General features: G+C 44.1%; 1 protein-coding gene across 1 annotated transcript in view; it reads left to right on the forward strand.

The window, feature by feature from the left end:
• The first annotated feature begins 1,980 nt into the window (after positions 1 to 1,980).
• The window catches only part of LOC139392014 (protein FAM135B-like), a 35,251-nt gene continuing 19,886 nt past the window's right edge, over positions 1,981 to 17,345 (forward strand). The window contains exons 1-5 of the mRNA XM_071139654.1: positions 1,981 to 2,071; positions 4,406 to 4,485; positions 12,161 to 12,315; positions 15,103 to 15,173; positions 16,851 to 17,024. Coding sequence (XP_070995755.1) covers positions 1,995 to 2,071; positions 4,406 to 4,485; positions 12,161 to 12,315; positions 15,103 to 15,173; positions 16,851 to 17,024 — 557 coding nt within the window. The 5' untranslated portion in view covers positions 1,981 to 1,994. The remainder of the gene's footprint in view (positions 2,072 to 4,405; positions 4,486 to 12,160; positions 12,316 to 15,102; positions 15,174 to 16,850; positions 17,025 to 17,345) is intronic.

Here is a 17,345-nt window from a genome sequence, read left to right on the forward strand (position 1 = left end):
TGTGTAGCTTTATTGATAGGTGATGTCCTACAGGCGTGGTGGCTAAGCTGTAGTTTGATGGGGCCTCATCGGTCCAGTTGGAGGGTTGTGGGTTTGATTCCCCTTATGTTAAATGTATGCACGCCTGACTGTCCACTAAATGGCATATCTTTTGATACTATATTTGGTAGAGTTATTAAATGGGGATCAAACAAGCTGAATGTTTAATAACTGTGACTCGTTAGTACAGTAGAGGTTGATCACGTCAGCATCTGGGCTTTAAATCAAAACAGAGACAATAAACACAAGGGTTGCTACCATACTGTAGTAATGCATGGCAGTAACACACTTACCCATGCTATTGCTAACTGCTCTTACTATTTTCATGATAAAAGGCACTCGAGAGAGTGATGTCGTCATTGAGAGGAAGGCTAGATTTCCTTCTTAATGGCTGCGATATGTGGTTGATTTATCAACCTAAGCTGATCAAAGTGTAAGTCGCTCTGGATAAGAGCGTCCGCTGAAGGACGAACATGTAAATGGGAATGTGTCAAAGAACACAGTCTACAACATGGCATCATTATGATTAGAAAACACATTGAGGAGTGAATGGGAAGACGCTTAGATTGTGAGTCGACACTTTCCCATGTACTGTAGAGCAGGAGACGTCCCATCAATTTATATCCTTTTTCTAAAACTTCATCCCGGGTGTCTCTCCATTCATCTCAATTTCCATGCTGAGGTTGTATGCAGTCAAGGTGCCTGTTGACTCTGTGAATAGCATCCTGGGAGATGGAAGGATCAAGCCAAACGCTTCCTGAGTGACTCATTGTTTGTCTAAATAGAAACCATGGTGGAGGAGGGTGTGTGTGTGTGTGTGTGTGTGTGTGTGTGTGTGTGTGTGTGTGTGTGTGTGTGTGTGTGTGTGTGTGTGTGTGTGTGTGTGTGTCTGTGTGTGTGTGTGTGTGTGTGTGTGTATGTGTGTGTGTGTGTGTATATATATATATATATATATATATATGTATAGGTGCTTCTATATCCAGTCTGGGGTTACCTCCCTAAATGCCAGTTTGCTTCTCACTGTGAGGCCTGAGGTCAACTGAGTCACAGAAGCTCTACAGTGAAGAAGACAAATGACTGTGTTCAATGATTAGGTGATAAATGTCATAGTTGGATTCGATTTTGATTCCTTGTGAATGCCTTTTTTTGTGAAAGGATGCTTACTGGGCCATACATTTACTGATTAATCATGAAGGTACTGCTGGCTTTGTCACTGCAATCATAAAACAAAGGGGCTAGTGCAATAGAGCATTTTCCAGTGTGTTCCTCACACTGCAATACCATGTATGTCTTTTGTGACAACATTTTGACCCCTTGGGTCTTTAGGTCTTGAAATACTGTAATAACTGTAAATAACTGCATTGTATAACTGTAAATAACTGCACCTTATAATTGTAAATATCTGCACTTAATAACGGTAAACAACTGCACATGAATAACTGTAAATAACTGCACTGTATAACTGTAAATAACTATACCTTAATAACTGTAAATAACTACACCTTAATAACTGTAAAGAACTGCACCTTATAACTGTAAATAACTCCACCTTAATAACTGTAAATAACTGCACCTTAACTGTAAATAATTGCACTGTATAACTGTAAATAACTGCACCTTATAACTGAGAAGAACTGCACCTTATAACTTTAAATAACTGCACATGAATAACTGTAAATAACTGTACCTTAATAACTGTAAAGAACTGCACCTTATAACTGTAAATAACTGCACCTTATAACTTTAAATAACTGCACATGAATAACTGTAAATAACTGCACCTTAATAACTGTAAATAACTGCACCTTAATTATTGTAAATAACTGCACCTTATAACTGTAAATAACTGCACCTTATAGCTGTAAATAACTGCATTGTATAACTGTAAACAACTGCACCTTATATTGATTGATATACTATATTTCCTCTCTGCAGGGGATGACCTGGAACATATCATGTCTGAAGTACAGGGGACGTTGGAGTTTTCTGTAGAGCTGCACAAGTTTCACAATGTGGATCTCTTCCAGAGAGGGTGAGTGTAACGGAGGTGGACTGGTGAACCATGCTGTGATGAGTAACCTTGCCTTGTGACCTGAAGACTTGGGTCAGCTCCCCGGGCTATTAGTTAGGCTTTAGCTCCGAGGGCTAACACATTCCTGTGGCATGTAGGAGACTTGGGTTCAAACTACAGTCTGACAGTCTCCGTCTGTATCTCTGGCTGTTTCATAGTTCATATTCATTCCCACTGCTGCCGCAGTCTTAATGGTAACGCTAAAACGTACAGTTATGATTTAGAAAAGGGTCATCTTCATGCTGCACGGTAGGATGTGTCTGAGGACAGATGTGAGTGCTCTACATAGGGAATAGGGTGCTATCTGGGACACAGACACGATGAAGAATAGGGTCATCTTTATGCCCCACAGACACAGTGTATCTACTGAGAGATTGTGATCTGCCATATGGCTAGCCTCTGGGTTGTGACTCTGGCTGACGGGAAGGTCATCCTTACCCAGATTAGATTTTCCTGGGTCCAAACAGGACAGAGGGGGATGTTATAATCCTTAGCTAAACCTGAGTGCACTAATATGAGAGTTTTTCATGGATTGCCGTGTCTGCCATGTTTCTTCTCCGAACAGCAACAAGGAGGGAGTAGGTCTGACGGGAGCACAGAACAGCGAGACAGAGAGTTAGAGAGTCCAACTGACTGCTGGTGTCAAGATAACACTCTGATTTGCTATTGTGAGTTCAGGAGAATTGTACCCTGAAAAAGCCATTCACTTTCATACAAACCCCTTTTATACAAACCCTATAGAGGAGTTATTGCATTAAACGGAAGTCTTTGTTTGATGTTTAAACCAGGAGATGGTGATAAGAGCAGCAGGCCTTCTAGTTGAGCTTAATGGAGGGTGAATTAGTCGCTTCTAACGTTGCTCTTGATGTTATAATCTGGTTTGATTAATAATCCTGGCTGTAGTTTCTAGGAGCTTGTCTCCATTCGAAGTGTTTATCTGTTGATGGCGTTCTAACTAGCAGCAGGGACAACGCCACAATGACCGAATGTTTCCGCTGTTGTTTTTGTTGGAAATGATATCAAGACAGACTACAGGTATATTGAATATCGTATCCACATCCCCCGCTTCTCTCTGTCATGTTTTTTCTACAGTACACTCGGACTCTAAACCGTAAACAGGCCCTGCGTTGTGTGCAGTTGCGCTCTCACCTGCTTTAAGCTTCTTCCGAGCGATGACTCTACCCTTATTTATTTATCAACCTTAAAAACCTTATCTGTGCTCTTCACTGTCACGCCTCCATCTTCCAGAGGTGGTCCCTCACTAAAACCCTGCTGATACCATGTCTTTGCTCTTCACTGTCACGCCTCCATCTTCCAGAGGTGGTCCCTCACTAAAACCCTGCTGATACCATGTCTGTGCTCTTCACTGTCATGCCTCCATCTTCCAGAGGTGGTCCCTCACTAAAACCCTGCTGATACCGGGGGAATGCTGGGGGGGGGGGTGCTGTATGTCAGCATTGACAGGATGATAATACTATATTGAGTTGTTGTTATATTTAACCCTTATTTTACCAGGTAAATTGACTGAAAACACATTGTCATTTACAGCAACGACCTGGAGACTAGTTACAGGGGAGAATTGGGGAATGAGCCAATTGGAAGCTGGGGGGTGATAAGGTGGCCAGATTGGGAATTTAGCCAGGACACCAGGGTTAACACCCCTAGTACCAAGTATGCAAGAGACAATTACAAATGATATTATTAGGTAAATAATATCTGTTTTATCAGCTATTGTACAGAGCTCTACTACTGTTGACCTTCAAGCACAGACAGCAGCAGACTCACTGAAAGGATGTGCATTATTATGAGTCATGCATTATATATTGCCATTTGATCCTGTCCTTATTAATAATTAAGGTACATTTGTACAATTCCTTACCAGTTGTGTTTAACAGGACAGTACTAGCCTTTCCAGCTATTTCTTTCCATTCCATTCTGAACATTTGTTTCATATGCATTACTATGTGTGTGGAATGTGTAGTGATGTGTACAGTAGTGCCGGTATGTGTGTAGTAGCTATGTACAGATGTTTATGTTAATTTGATCATCCTGTTGTTGCAGACATTTTTAAAAGACGGCTAAAGTTTGTAATTTCCACTTTAAGATGTCAAACTTGATTTGCCCTAATGTAAAATGTATCAACCCCCTTCAAAAAATGTCCATTAATTATAATCCACAATATAATTCACAGTTTCTGTTGCTGCAGGATTATTTTCCCGCTGTAGCAAACTGGCTCAAATGAAGATCCTACATCTGTGTAGTAACTGAAGGTATTGTATTGTTTTCTCCCTCCAGATTCTACCAGGTCCGAGCAGGGTTGAAGGTCTCTCCTCGTGTACCACACAGGTTGATAGCAACAACACCAGGGAATGCAGGTGATGAATTATGTCTTCTCACATTGTGTTATATCTCGATAACGCTGGGTGTTTTTAATGCATAGTTTGCATAGAACTGTTTCTGTAGTCTTACAGATACTAATTCCCACACAGTATGAATCTCACTGATTCCAGCAATGGGTAGGTGGGCAAGACCCACACCAGCTTGTAGCAAACTGAGACTTCTATACTGTCTGTATCTATGCAGCCTGTTAGGCCAGGGACTCTGGTGGGTTGAGTGTGAGAGGATCATGGGTTGTCTGACACAGAGAATGTTCTGGTTACCATCCTACTACATGATTACGATCATCTTCTGTGATCCACATTCTTTGGACAGTTTCCTTTGATGTTTCTGAAAACAGTCATCTTTCACAATGTGTGCTTTTTTTATAGCGTGTGGCCCACTGAAACTCTAGTGAATGGGAACGGTAGTGTGTCGGTAGTGTGCTGTGCTGGAGCCTTGTTCTTGACTGTTATCAGAGGGCTCAGGCCTGGGATTCTGTGTTGAAAGATGCTGTATGTTGAGTTTTATTTTACGGTCACTCTCTAGAATCTGAAACGTTTTGGTGGAATTCAGTCTGTACCACATGCTAACTGTGTGTATGGCCCATATTATTCATGTTTCTGAGGCGTTCTGCCATCGGGTCCGGCCACCATTAGCTCTATGGGGTGCTTCAGTGTTGCATGCTGGGCAGGAATCTAAGACAGCCATGAACACTGCTCATCTTTGTCTTAGAAATGCGAAACGAAAAAGTTTATTGAACATCATTGTGTCGACTAATGATTTAAACATTGCAAGTGCCTCAGCTGGCTATAAATAGACTGCATGTTCTGTAACAGAGAAAGTAGTCCCTCTCTTCCTCAGAAGAGTCCCACAGAAAGAGAAGTGACAAAGTTCCCGTGGCAACCAAGTGGCGTCGTCTCAAACAATCTGTTTAGGGGTGTGAAAGTATTCAGGAGAATGTTGTTATAACATGACAGAGTTATATGGCAAAGTTAAAACAAAATGCATGTGTGTTGAGAGAACAGAGGAAAGCTGGCCTTGGACACGCCAACAGAGAGCAGCGTGTCTCTGTTTAATAGTAATACGCCTGGTTGTTATTGGCGGAGTGTTTTCTCTCTGTGTGGAAATGTGAAAATCAGTCTAGCTTATGTGCATGATGTAATTTCTCCCTTTGTGTTGCATCACAACTACAATTGTGTTGACTAGGTACTCGAGACTGTTCCAGTAGACCGGGCTGACACACTGTCATTGTCCTGTACTGTAGTCCCATCAGAATTAGCAGACAGATCTGGTCCTCTGGATAAGCAGGAAGACATATCCCAGACATATTATCGGATTTACGGTAATAAAAAAAAATCTATTTATAGTTCATTATGATTGGAAAAGGGCGCAGGGAACAGTGTGTGTGTGCGTGTGCGTGAGTGTGGGCATGCTTTAGTACTTTGGGGTGTTCCTTCTTTGACAAGGGCACGCATGGTTGCGGCTACAAAACCCCCTTGTTGTGTTGGTCTGACCCTGACATTGAGATGTGATACTCAGGCATTTAATCAGACCCACCAGCCACCTGTTCCTCCTACTGAGACATTAATAATGTCACACTGACCTATGTAGGGAAGTCAGGGAGGCATTGATCAGACCAATGTGACCTGTTGTATGGAGCAGCTTCTCATGGTGCTGTGCACTATAAAACAACATAGTATTTTACTCCATCAGTTTGTGAAGTAGAGTGCAGCATATAATGAGATTTTAAATGTATATTGAACTACGGTATGTATTGTATCCAGTATTTGATTAGAGAGGAGAACTGCATAAAGTGGAGGGCATCGACTTGAGCAAAATTGCAGCATTTAGCGCCCATAATATGTTCAGTCTCATGTTGATAATGTTTTGTTTATTGTCCATAATATACTACATGACCAAAAGTAAATGGACAACATTTAATTACAAAATCATGGGCAATAAGTTGGGCATGGAGTTGGTCCCCCCTTTGCTGCTATAACAGCCTCCACTCCTCTGGGAAGGCTTCCCACTAGATGTTGGAACATTGCTGCGGGGACTTGCTTCCATTCAGCCACAAGAGCATAAGTGAGGTCGGGCACTGATGTTGGCTGATTTGGCCTGGCTCGCAGTCGACGTTCCAATTAATTCCAAAGCTGTTTGATGGGGTTGAGGTCAGGGCTCTGTGCAGGCCAGTCAAGTTCTTCCACACCGGTCTTGACAAACCATTTCTTTATGGACCTCGCTTTGTACACCGGAGCGTTGTCATGCTGAAACAGGAAAGGTTATTCCACAAACTGTTGCCACAAAGTTGGAAGCACAGAATCGTCTAGAATATAATTGTATGCTGTAGCGTTAAGATTTCTCTTCACTGGATCTAAGGGGCCTAGTGGGAACCATGAAAAACAACCCCAGACCATTAGTCCTCCTCCACCAAACTTTACAGTGGGCACTATGCATTTGTAGTGCCAATGTTTGTCTATGGAGATTGCATGCCGGTGTGCTCAATTTTATACACCTGTCAGCAACGGTTGTGGCTGAAATAGCCAAATCCACTAATTTGAACTCCCGACGAACAGTTATTGTGCTGACGTTGCTTCCAGAGAAAGATTGGAACTCAGTTGTGAGTGTTGCAACCGAGGACCATTTTTACGTGCTACGTGCTTCAGCACTCGGCGGTCTCATTCTGTGAGCTTGTGTGGCCTACCACTTCACGGCTGAGCCATTGTTTCTCCTAGACGTTTCCACTTCACAATATCATCACTTACAGTTGACCGGGGAAGCTCTAGCAGGGCAGAAATTTGACAAACTGACTTGTTGGAAAGGTGGCATTCTATGACAGTGCCATGTTGAAAGTCACTGTGCTCTTCAGTAAGGCCAGTCTACTGCCAATGTTTGTCTGTGGGGATTGCATGGCGGTGTGCTCAATTGTATACACCTGTCAGTAACGGTTGTGGCTGAAATAGCCAAATCCACTCATTTGAAAGGGTGTCCACATACTTCTGTATATATAGTGTATGTGCACATTCAGCATTAATAGTTTGTACTGATTATCTCTGCACTGCCATACGATAACATCGACAAATAATTTGCTGTAGTGCAGAATATTCACATAGCCTAGACCACAGTGTCAGGATTGCCTGCACACACAAAGTGCAGCAGTGCCATAATATCTGTACACAGTGAGCGTCGCGAGCTACATTGCAGCAATGCACCATACAGTAACATTATATTTCCATATTCTAATTGGAGGGCTTAGCCAGAGCCCTCTTCCCCGTCTCCCTCCCCTCTCCTGCACTCCTCCTCTATAAAGTCACGTATAACAGCTATATGCCTTAAAGACAGACAGGACAGACAGGGCTACCAACCATAAATTCACCAGCCAATGATAAGCTCCGCTCTGGCCAGCCAGTAGAAAGACATTTATCAACCACAGAGACTTGGGAAATAATCCACCCACCGTACTGTGGGAGATTAAAGTGTTGTGTGCTTGACATTTCAATTGTCTGGTGCCCTTCAGACAAGGCTTCTGAATCCCAGCAATTTAATGACTGTAATTCATATAGAAAGACACTGTGGTTTGTTAAATCAGGATGGTGTTATATGAATTAGTTTAGCGTTTACTGTTCTGCTGCCTCCTTACTGTAGCTTAACTCTAAAGGTATTATGTCACACAAACAGTAAGAGAATATCAGAGAGAGAGAGAGGAACGTGAGATGGAGAGAGAGAAAAAGAGAGAGTGAACAGGACAACATGCGACATTAGTAAATCAGTGTACACAAACAACAAGTGTGCGGTTACAATTGACAAAAAACACACACGTTTCTTTCCACAGGGGCGTGGGGTGAGACAGGGATGCAGTTTAAGCCCCACCCTCTTTAACATATATATCAACGAATTGGCGAGGGCACTAGAACAGTCTGCAGCACACGGACTCACCCTACAAGAATCTGAAGTCAAATGTCTACTGTTTGCTGATGATCTGGTGCTTCTGTCACCAACCAAGGAGGGCCTACAGCAGCACCTAAATCTTCTGCACAGATTCTGCCAGACCTGGGCCCTGACAGACCTGGGCCCTGACAGACCTGGGCCCTGACAGACCTGGGCCCTGACAGACCTGGGCCCTGACAGTAGACCTCAGTAAGAGATAAATAATGGTTCCAGAAAAAGTCTAGTTGCCAGGACCACAAATACACATTCCATCTAGACACTGTTGCCCTTGAGCACACAAAAAACGATACATACCTCGGCCTAAACATCAGCGCCACAGGTAACTTCCACAAAGCTGCGAACGATCTGAGAGACAAGGCAAGAAGGGCCTTCTATGCCATCAAAAGGAACATAAAATTCCACATACCAATTAGGATCTGGCTAAAAATACTTGAATCAGTTATAGAACCCATTGCCCTTCATGATTGTGAGGTCTGGGGTTCGCTCACCAACCAGGAATTCACAAAGTGGGACAAACACCAAATTGAGACTCTGCATGCAGAATTCTGCAAATATATCCTCAGTGTACATTGTAAAACACCAAATAATGCATGCAGAGCAGAATTAGGCTGATACCCGCTAATTATCAAAATCCAGACAAGAGCTGTTAAATTTTACAACCACGTAAAAGGAAGCAATTCCCAAACCTTCCATAACAAAGCCATCACCTACAGAGAGATGAACCTGGAAAAGAGTCCCCTAAGCAAGCTGGTCGAGGGGCTATGTTCACAAACACCAAAAGGCCCCACAGAGCCCCAGGACAGCAACACAATTAGACCCAACCAAATCATGAGAAAACAAAAAGATAATTACTTGACACATTGGAAAGAATTAACAAAAAAACTGAGCAAACTAGAATGCTATTTGGCCCTTAACAGAGAGTACACAGTGGCAGAATACCTGACCACTGTAACTGACCCAAACTTAAGGAAAGCTTTGACTATGTACAGACTCAGTGAGCATAGCCTTGCTATTGAGAAAGGCCGCCGTAGGCAGACCTGGCTCGCAAGAGAAGACAGGCTATGTGCACACTGCCCACAAAATGAGTTGGAAACTGTGCTGCACTTCCTAACCTCCTGCTAAATGTATGACTATATTAGAGACACATAATTCCCTTAGATTACACAGACCCACATTTTTTTTTAAACAAACCCAATTTTGCTAAACTCCCATATCTATTGGGAGAAGTACCACAGTGTGCATCACAGCAGCACGATTTGTGACCTGTTGCCCCAAGAAAAGGGCAACCAGTGAAGAACAAACACCATTGTAAATACAACCCATATTTGTGTTTATTTATTTTCCCTTTTGTACCTTAACTATTTGCACATAATTTGACATTTGAAATGTCTTTAATCTTTTGGAACTTTTGTCAGTGTAATGCTTACCATTCATTTGTATTGTTTATTTCACTTTTGTTTGTTATCTACTTCACTTGCTTTGGCAATGTTAACATATGTTTCCCTTGCCAGTAAAGCACATAAATTGAATTGGAATTGAATTGAGAGAAAGAGAGAGAGAGAGAGAGAAAGAGAAAGATAATGATTGTATGTGCACAGTGGCACAGTGGGTGAAGTATCTCCTTTGTAATGCTATAGAATATTCATTATTTGGTTGCAGACATACTGTATATCTGTACTCGTATTACTCATAACTAATTGCATCCCTTTAAATCACAGTGAAGCCTCTTTAGTGCCTTGCCAGTTCTGCTCACTGTCTCCCTCTGTCCCCTCCCTGTAGAGCAGAACTAGAGATGCCATGTTTTTAGATGAGCCTGGAGTATTGAGCATTCACCCTCATTACAACTTTGTTGACAAACCGACTCTTCATCTGTAATAGGCTAGGATTGGTTTGGAATGAAATGAGAGTATTTCCACTAGCTGTAGCACATCATGCTGCCATCACACAACAGCCACACTGCCTTTCACTAAATGTAATACACAATCTGACACTCATGCTGGTTGAAGCGACTGTTCTTTCTGGAGAGGGCTGCTGAGAGAGGGAGAGAAGGGGAGAACAGAGAGAAGAGACAGAGAAACAGAGGGAGAGAAAGAGAGAGGGGGTTGGGGCATAGAGTTCATATCTACCTCTATATTACAGAGGTAGATAAAAGGAGAGCACCTCAGTGGGGTGCTTCCTTCACAAAGGTCTATCACAGCTGCGCCTCCAGCAACCAGCTGCAGACAGCTGCTGTCTCACATCTACTCTACAGAAGCAAGCAGAAAACACCACTGACTGTATAGAGATTTACTGGAAATCTATTTATTTTTATACCCAGAGAAATGTCATATATAATCCACTGCTTCTGAGCCTCAATTATGTGGAGGACATGAAATGACAGTGATGGGAATGGTGATGTGTTTGTCATGTATGATGATGATCAGGGCCGCCTCTAGCCTTTTGGAGCCCTAAGCGAGATCTGGTTGGGGGACATAACCACCTCGCTGGCAAAACATTTAAGTTCATTTCCTGCAAATCTACACTCTTTGCCATGGGGCCAAGAGAGCATTTTGCAGTTTAACAACACATTTCATGCAATTGTACTAATTTTGCCACGGGCTGAGAGAAAATTGGGCAGTTTTAAATCTAACTCTCTGCCATTATACACATTTAATCATTGGGTGGATACAATTTTGAAGTTTAAAATATATTCTACACATTTTGCCATGACCTATATCATGTTCATATGATATCTGAGTGAGAGTGACTAGCAAAATCAATGTGACCAGGCACGTTGTCACGCCCTGGCCATAGAGAGGCTTTTATTCTCTATTTTGTTTAGGCCAGGGAGGGACTAGGGTGGGCATTCTTTGTTCATTGTCTATGTTTTGGATTTCTTTGTTGTTTGGCCTGGTGTAGTTCTCAATCAGAGGCAGCTGTCTATCGTTGTCTCTGATTGAGAACCATACTTAGGTAGCCTTTTCCCACCTGGGTTTTGTGGGTAGTTGTTTTCTGTTTTTGTGTCTGCACCAGACAGAACTGTTTCGGTCATTCTCTTTGTTGTTTTGTTATTCAGTGTTCAGTTCAAATAAAAAAAGATGAACATGTACCACTCTGCACCTTGGTCCTCACCTTCTTCCACCAACAGCCGTTACACACATACCTTGCTTGCCTGGTCAGTAATTCAGCCATGATTACTACAAGGTTTAGAAGCTGGCAAGACCAATTTATCTAGCTATCTATAAAATGTTAGCTGACATGGGCAAATTGAGTGACTGACATAACAAGAGAAGCTGCTGATGCACTACCAAATGTCTAAATTGCACCTTGTGTATTCTACTATTTTAACTGTCAATAATAGGTTGAGAGCCCAACTGACTTCCAAAAAATAAAAGCAAAAATAGACAGACAAGTTATTATATTTTGGTCTGGGGCCCCCTAGCTGCCACGGGCCCCTCGCACAGCTACCACGGGCCCTGCGCACAGCTGCCACGGGCCCTGCGCACAGCTGCCACGGGCCCTGCGCACAGCTGCCACGGGCCCTGCGCACAGCTGCCACGGGCCCTGCGCACAGCTACCACGGGCCCTGCGCACAGCTACCACGGGCCCTGCGCACAGCTACCACGGGCCCTGCGCACAGCTACCACGGGCCCTGCGCGCAGCACGTAGTTTGTGTATAGTCAGCGGCAGCACTGGTGGTGACGATGATTGCGATGATGATGATACTGCTGCTGCTCCCCCTAGGTGACTGTAGTTTCAGCTCTGCGGGGGTCCATGATGGGGTCCATGAGGACACTACGGTGTTCAGCCGGATCTTCCAGATCCTCTACCGAAACGAAGAGGTCAACGTCGATGACCGCATGCTCTTCAAGGTCCACCTACTGCTCGATGGGGAGAGGGTGAGTCTCTCAAACACACACACACACACACACACGCACACGCACACGCACACACACACATGCACACACACACACACACACACACACACACACACACACACACACACACACACACACACACACACACAAGGTCACAAAACACACAATTTAACCACTTAAAGAGCTTATTTCCTAAATGCTAAAACCAATTGATGTTACAAATGTATAATTTGTACAGTTGTTTATTAAAAATGTAGTTATTTGTTGCATTTGACTGTGTAAAACCTAGCAGAACTACTTATTTCTCTGAGAGTGAGGCAGATATGTAACATTTAGCAAAAAAACATGATCAAACCAAGTGATAGATTTTAAACAAATACATGTCTGTCATTTAATGTTTAGATAGTGAAAAAACTCACCTATCACTTTCATAATTTCTTTAAAAAAAACGAATTTATGAACATTTCTGAAAATGGATATATAGCGTTTTGGAGTAAAACTCTTCACTTGTATCTTCACCCATACGAGGGTGTATGGGTGAGACAGACTGAGGAAGCTTGTGGAGCTGCCAGACAGCTATTGATGAAGTGTCATATACAGTTGAAGTCGGAAGTTTACATACACCTTAGCCAAATACACCTTAGCCAAAGCACCCCCACAATATGATGCTGCCACCCCCGTGCTTCACGGTTGGGATGATGTTCTTCGGCTTGCAAGCCTCTCCCTTTTTCCTCCAAACATAATGGTCATTTTGGCCAAACAGTTCTATTTTTGTTTCATCAGACCAGAGGACATTTCTCCAAAAAGTACAATCTTTGTCCCCATGTGCAGTTGCAAACCGCAGTCTGGCTTTTTTATGGCGGTTTTGGAGCAGTGGCTTCTTCCTTGCTGAGCGGCCTTTCAGGTTATGTCGATATAGGACTCGTTTTACTGTGGATATAGATACTTTTGTACCTGTTTCCTCCAGCATCTTCACACGATCTTTTGCTGTTGTTCTGGGATTGATTTGCACTTTTCGCACCAAAGTACGTTCATCTCTAGGAGACAGAACACGTCTCCTTCCTGAGCGGTATGACGGCTGCATGGTCCCATGGTGTTTATACAGATGAACGTGGTACCTTCAGGCATTTGGAAATTGCTCCCAAGGATGAACCAGACTTGTGGAGGTCTACAATTTTTTTTCTGAGGTCTTGGCTGATTTCTTTGGATTTCCCCATGATGTCAAGCAAAGAGGCACTGAGTTTGAAGGTAGGCTTTGAAATACATACACTGGTACACCTCCAATTGACTCAAATTATGTCAATTAGCCTATCAGAAGCTTCTAAAGCTAAGACATCATTTTTGGAATTTTCCAAGCTGTTTAAAGGCACAGTCAACTTAGTTTATGTAAACTTCTGGCCCACTGGAATTGTAATTAAGTTATTACTTGTGTCATGCACAAGGTAGATGTGGAGTGGTTGAAATCCGAGTTTTAATGACTCCAACCTAAGTGTATGTAAGCTTCCGACTTCAACTGTATATACATGAACCTACAACCTAACCTACAGAGTTAAACAGGAATCCTGGTTTCATCAGATTCATCTTCAGCTTGTTGGGTACATGGCAGGTCAGCTCTCCTAATTTATTTATTTAAAGTCAGCTACCTACCTGGCAAGTCTTCTAAATTTAGAATTTTTCATTAAATGTATGACACATTATTTATGTGAAGGTGAGAAAGAGCGAGATAGAGGCTGTGGGCTGGAAGGGTAGATCAGATTTCAGCCATCCCCTCTTCCAGAGGTTAACTCCTTTTATCTCTCTATCTATCCCTCTCACTTTCTCCATTTCCCTCTCTCTCCCCCCTAACCTCTCTCTCTACCTCTCTATCCCCTCTCTCTCCTTCCCTCCCATTCCTATCTTCCCCCCTCTCCCCCTCTCTCTTCCCCACCATCTCCCTCTAAGTCTCTCTCCCTCTGTCTCTCCCTCTGTCTCTCTCTCCCTCTGTCTCTCTCTCTCTGTCTCTCCCTCTTTCTCTCTCTCTCTTTCTCTCTCTCTTGTTCTCTCTCGTTCTCTCGCTCTCTCTCTCTCGCTGTCTCTCTCGCTGTCTCTCTCGCTGTCTCTCTCTCCCTCTCGCTGTCTCTCTCGCTGTCTCTCCCTCTCTGCTGTCTCTCTCTGATGTTTCTCTCTCTCTCTCTCTCTCTCTCTCTCTCTGCTGTCTCTCTCTCTCTCCCTCTCGCTGTCTCTCTCGCTGTCTCTCTCTCTCGCTGTCTCTCTCTCTCGCTGTCTCTCTCTCTCTCTGCTGTCTCTCTCTCTCTCGCTGTCTCTCTCTCCCTCTCTGCTGTCTCTCTCTCTCTGCTGTCTCTCTCTCTCTCTCTCTCGCTGTCTCTCTCTCGCTGTTTCTCTCTCCTCCCATTCCTATCTTCCCCCCTCTCCCCCTCTCTCTTCCCCACCATCTCCCTCTACGTCTCTCCCTCTCTCTCTCTCTCTCTCTCTCTCTCTCTCTCTCTCTCTCGCCTTCCCTCTTCCTCCCTCAGACTCTGATAAAAAGGACAAAAATAGAACTCAATTTCCCCAGAGTGTGTGTTTAATCAATCAGAATATCAATAGGATTTGACAGTGCTGTTTGTTCTACTACACAGAGCTGTGTGTGTGTGTGTGTGTGTGTGTGTGTGTGTGTGTAAGGCATAATATACTGTATTATTGTCTCACAATAATATTGTTACACTGATATGGATGTTTTATTACCCAAATATGTTTTTTTTATTGCAGATTTGTCTAATTGAGTTTGATCCAGTCTTGTTGATATTGTGACTGTTTCTGTTCTCACAGGTGGAAGAGGCTCTGAGTGAAGTGGACTTTCAGTTGAAGCTGGACCTTCACTTCACAGACAACGAGGAACAGTATGTTACACACTCAGTTACATATTTTCTTTTCTCTGGCACTTTCTCTTTCTCCCTATCTCGCTGTCTCTCTTCCTATCCTCCCTCCCTATCTCGCTGTCTCTCTTCCTATCCTCCCTCCCCATCTCGCTGTCTCTCTTCCTATCCTCCCTCCCCATCTCGCTGTCTCTCTTCCTATCCTCCCACCCCATCTCTCTGTCTCTCTTCCTATCCTCCCTCCCCATCTCGCTGTCTCTCTTCCTATCCTCCCACCCCATCTCTCTGTCTCTCTTCCTATCCTCCCACCCCATCTCTCTGTCTCTCTTCCTATCCTCCCTCCCCATCTCGCTGTCTCTCTTCCTATCCTCCCTCCCTCCCCATCTCTCTGTCTCTCTTCCTATCCTCCCTCCCCATCTCGCTGTCTCTCTTCCTATCCTCCCTCCCACCCCATCTCGCTGTCTCTCTTCCTATCCTCCCACCCCATCTCTCTGTCTCTCTTCCTATCCTCCCTCCCCATCTCGCTGTCTCTCTTCCTATCCTCCCTCCCTCCCCATCTCTCTGTCTCTCTTCCTATCCTCCCTCCCTTCCCATCTCTCTGTCTCTCTTCCTTTCCTCCCTCCCTCCCCATCTCGCTGTCTCTCTTCCTATCCTCCCTCCCTCCCTCCCCATCTCGCTGTCTCTCTTCCTATCCTCCCTCCCTCCCTCCCCATCTCGCTGTCTCTCTTCCTATCCTCCCTCCCTCCCTCCCTCCCTATCTCGCTGTCTCTCTTCCTATCCTCCCTCCCTCCCTCCCCATCTCGCTGTCTCTCTTCCTATCCTCCCTCCCTCCCCATCTCGCTGTCTCTCTTCCTATCCTCCCTCCCTCCCCATCTCGCTGTCTCTCTTCCTATCCTCCCTCCCTCCCTCCCCATCTCGCTGTCTCTCTTCCTATCCTCCCTCCCTCCCTCCCCATCTCGCTGTCTCTCTCTCCTCAGTTTTGAGAGGTCCTCAGTTAGTAGTGCTGAGGTCCAGGTCTTAATGATGTCCTGCCAGTGAAAAGCCTCTGGCTCTAATAGACTGACAGACTGCATAGTCAAGAAAAAAAAATAGTCCATTAAAAACACTACTATATCACGTCTCTGTGCGGACTTGCATGTGTGTGCACAAATCGTGTGTGTGTGTGTGTGTGTGTGTGTGTGTGTGTGTGTGTAAAAGATGAGTTTGTGTTGGATCTGCACATTTGGATCTGTCACTCCGTGTGACCTCTGTGTGTTTGTGCTCAGTAGGTACTGTGGGCCACAGATAGATGATTTGTAATGGCTCCTGGATGGCTCATTAAACATCCCATTTGGAGCCCTTGCAACTTCTCGGACGTTGCTGCTCAGAACTGATACTATTTGGAGTCCCCCAGTGCTAGTGTGTGTAGAACATGACCAATTTCAATTTTCAACTTTATTACCCCAGAGGGAAATTCGTTTTTCACCATACTTGGATGCTTTTTTGAATTGACTCTTGTCCTAGCTGGATAATAGCAGTTAAATAACCCATAACGTGATGTCCTTTAAGCAGGTAATAGTTGGCAATGTTGCGCAATGCATTTTAAACTGGCATCCACTGTCCATGGCACATGTATGATGCTGTGACTGAATAATGTTCTGACATGACCTGCCACTGTTGTTGTCCTCAGGCTGGGTTAGATACTAACTGTGTTGTCTCTAGGTTAGGGGACATCGTGACAGTCCCAGTCATCAGCAGTAGAACCCTGGGTCTCCACTTCCACCCCAGGAGAGGTCTCCACCACCATGTACCTGTCATGTTCGACTACTTCCACCTGTCCGTCATCTCTGTTTCCATACACGCATCCTTGGTGGCCTTGCATCAACCTCTCATCAGGTGTGTGTATGCTTGCTTATCTACTTTACCACCAACATGTCACACTGGTGCTCACTACTTAGCTGTCACACCACGTAGCTCCTCTCCTGTTAGAATGGGTTTAGTTTGGCAACCTGCTCTGAGAGGGCATCCACTGGCCTGCTACTTGAATAAATAGTTTTCTTAACACTTAGGTGGTAAATCCAGCTGCCAATATCTTAACGTGAATGTTCAGCCATCCATTACCCTGATTAACCATTACTCTGAGAGCTCTATTGATTACATAAGGACTAACTGATCTTCTCGCTCTCTCTCTCTCTCTTTCTGCCCCCCCCCCCCCCC

The sequence above is a fragment of the Oncorhynchus clarkii genome, chromosome 32 (genome assembly GCF_045791955.1).
Source record: "Oncorhynchus clarkii lewisi isolate Uvic-CL-2024 chromosome 32, UVic_Ocla_1.0, whole genome shotgun sequence".
Lineage (NCBI taxonomy): Eukaryota > Metazoa > Chordata > Actinopteri > Salmoniformes > Salmonidae > Oncorhynchus > Oncorhynchus clarkii.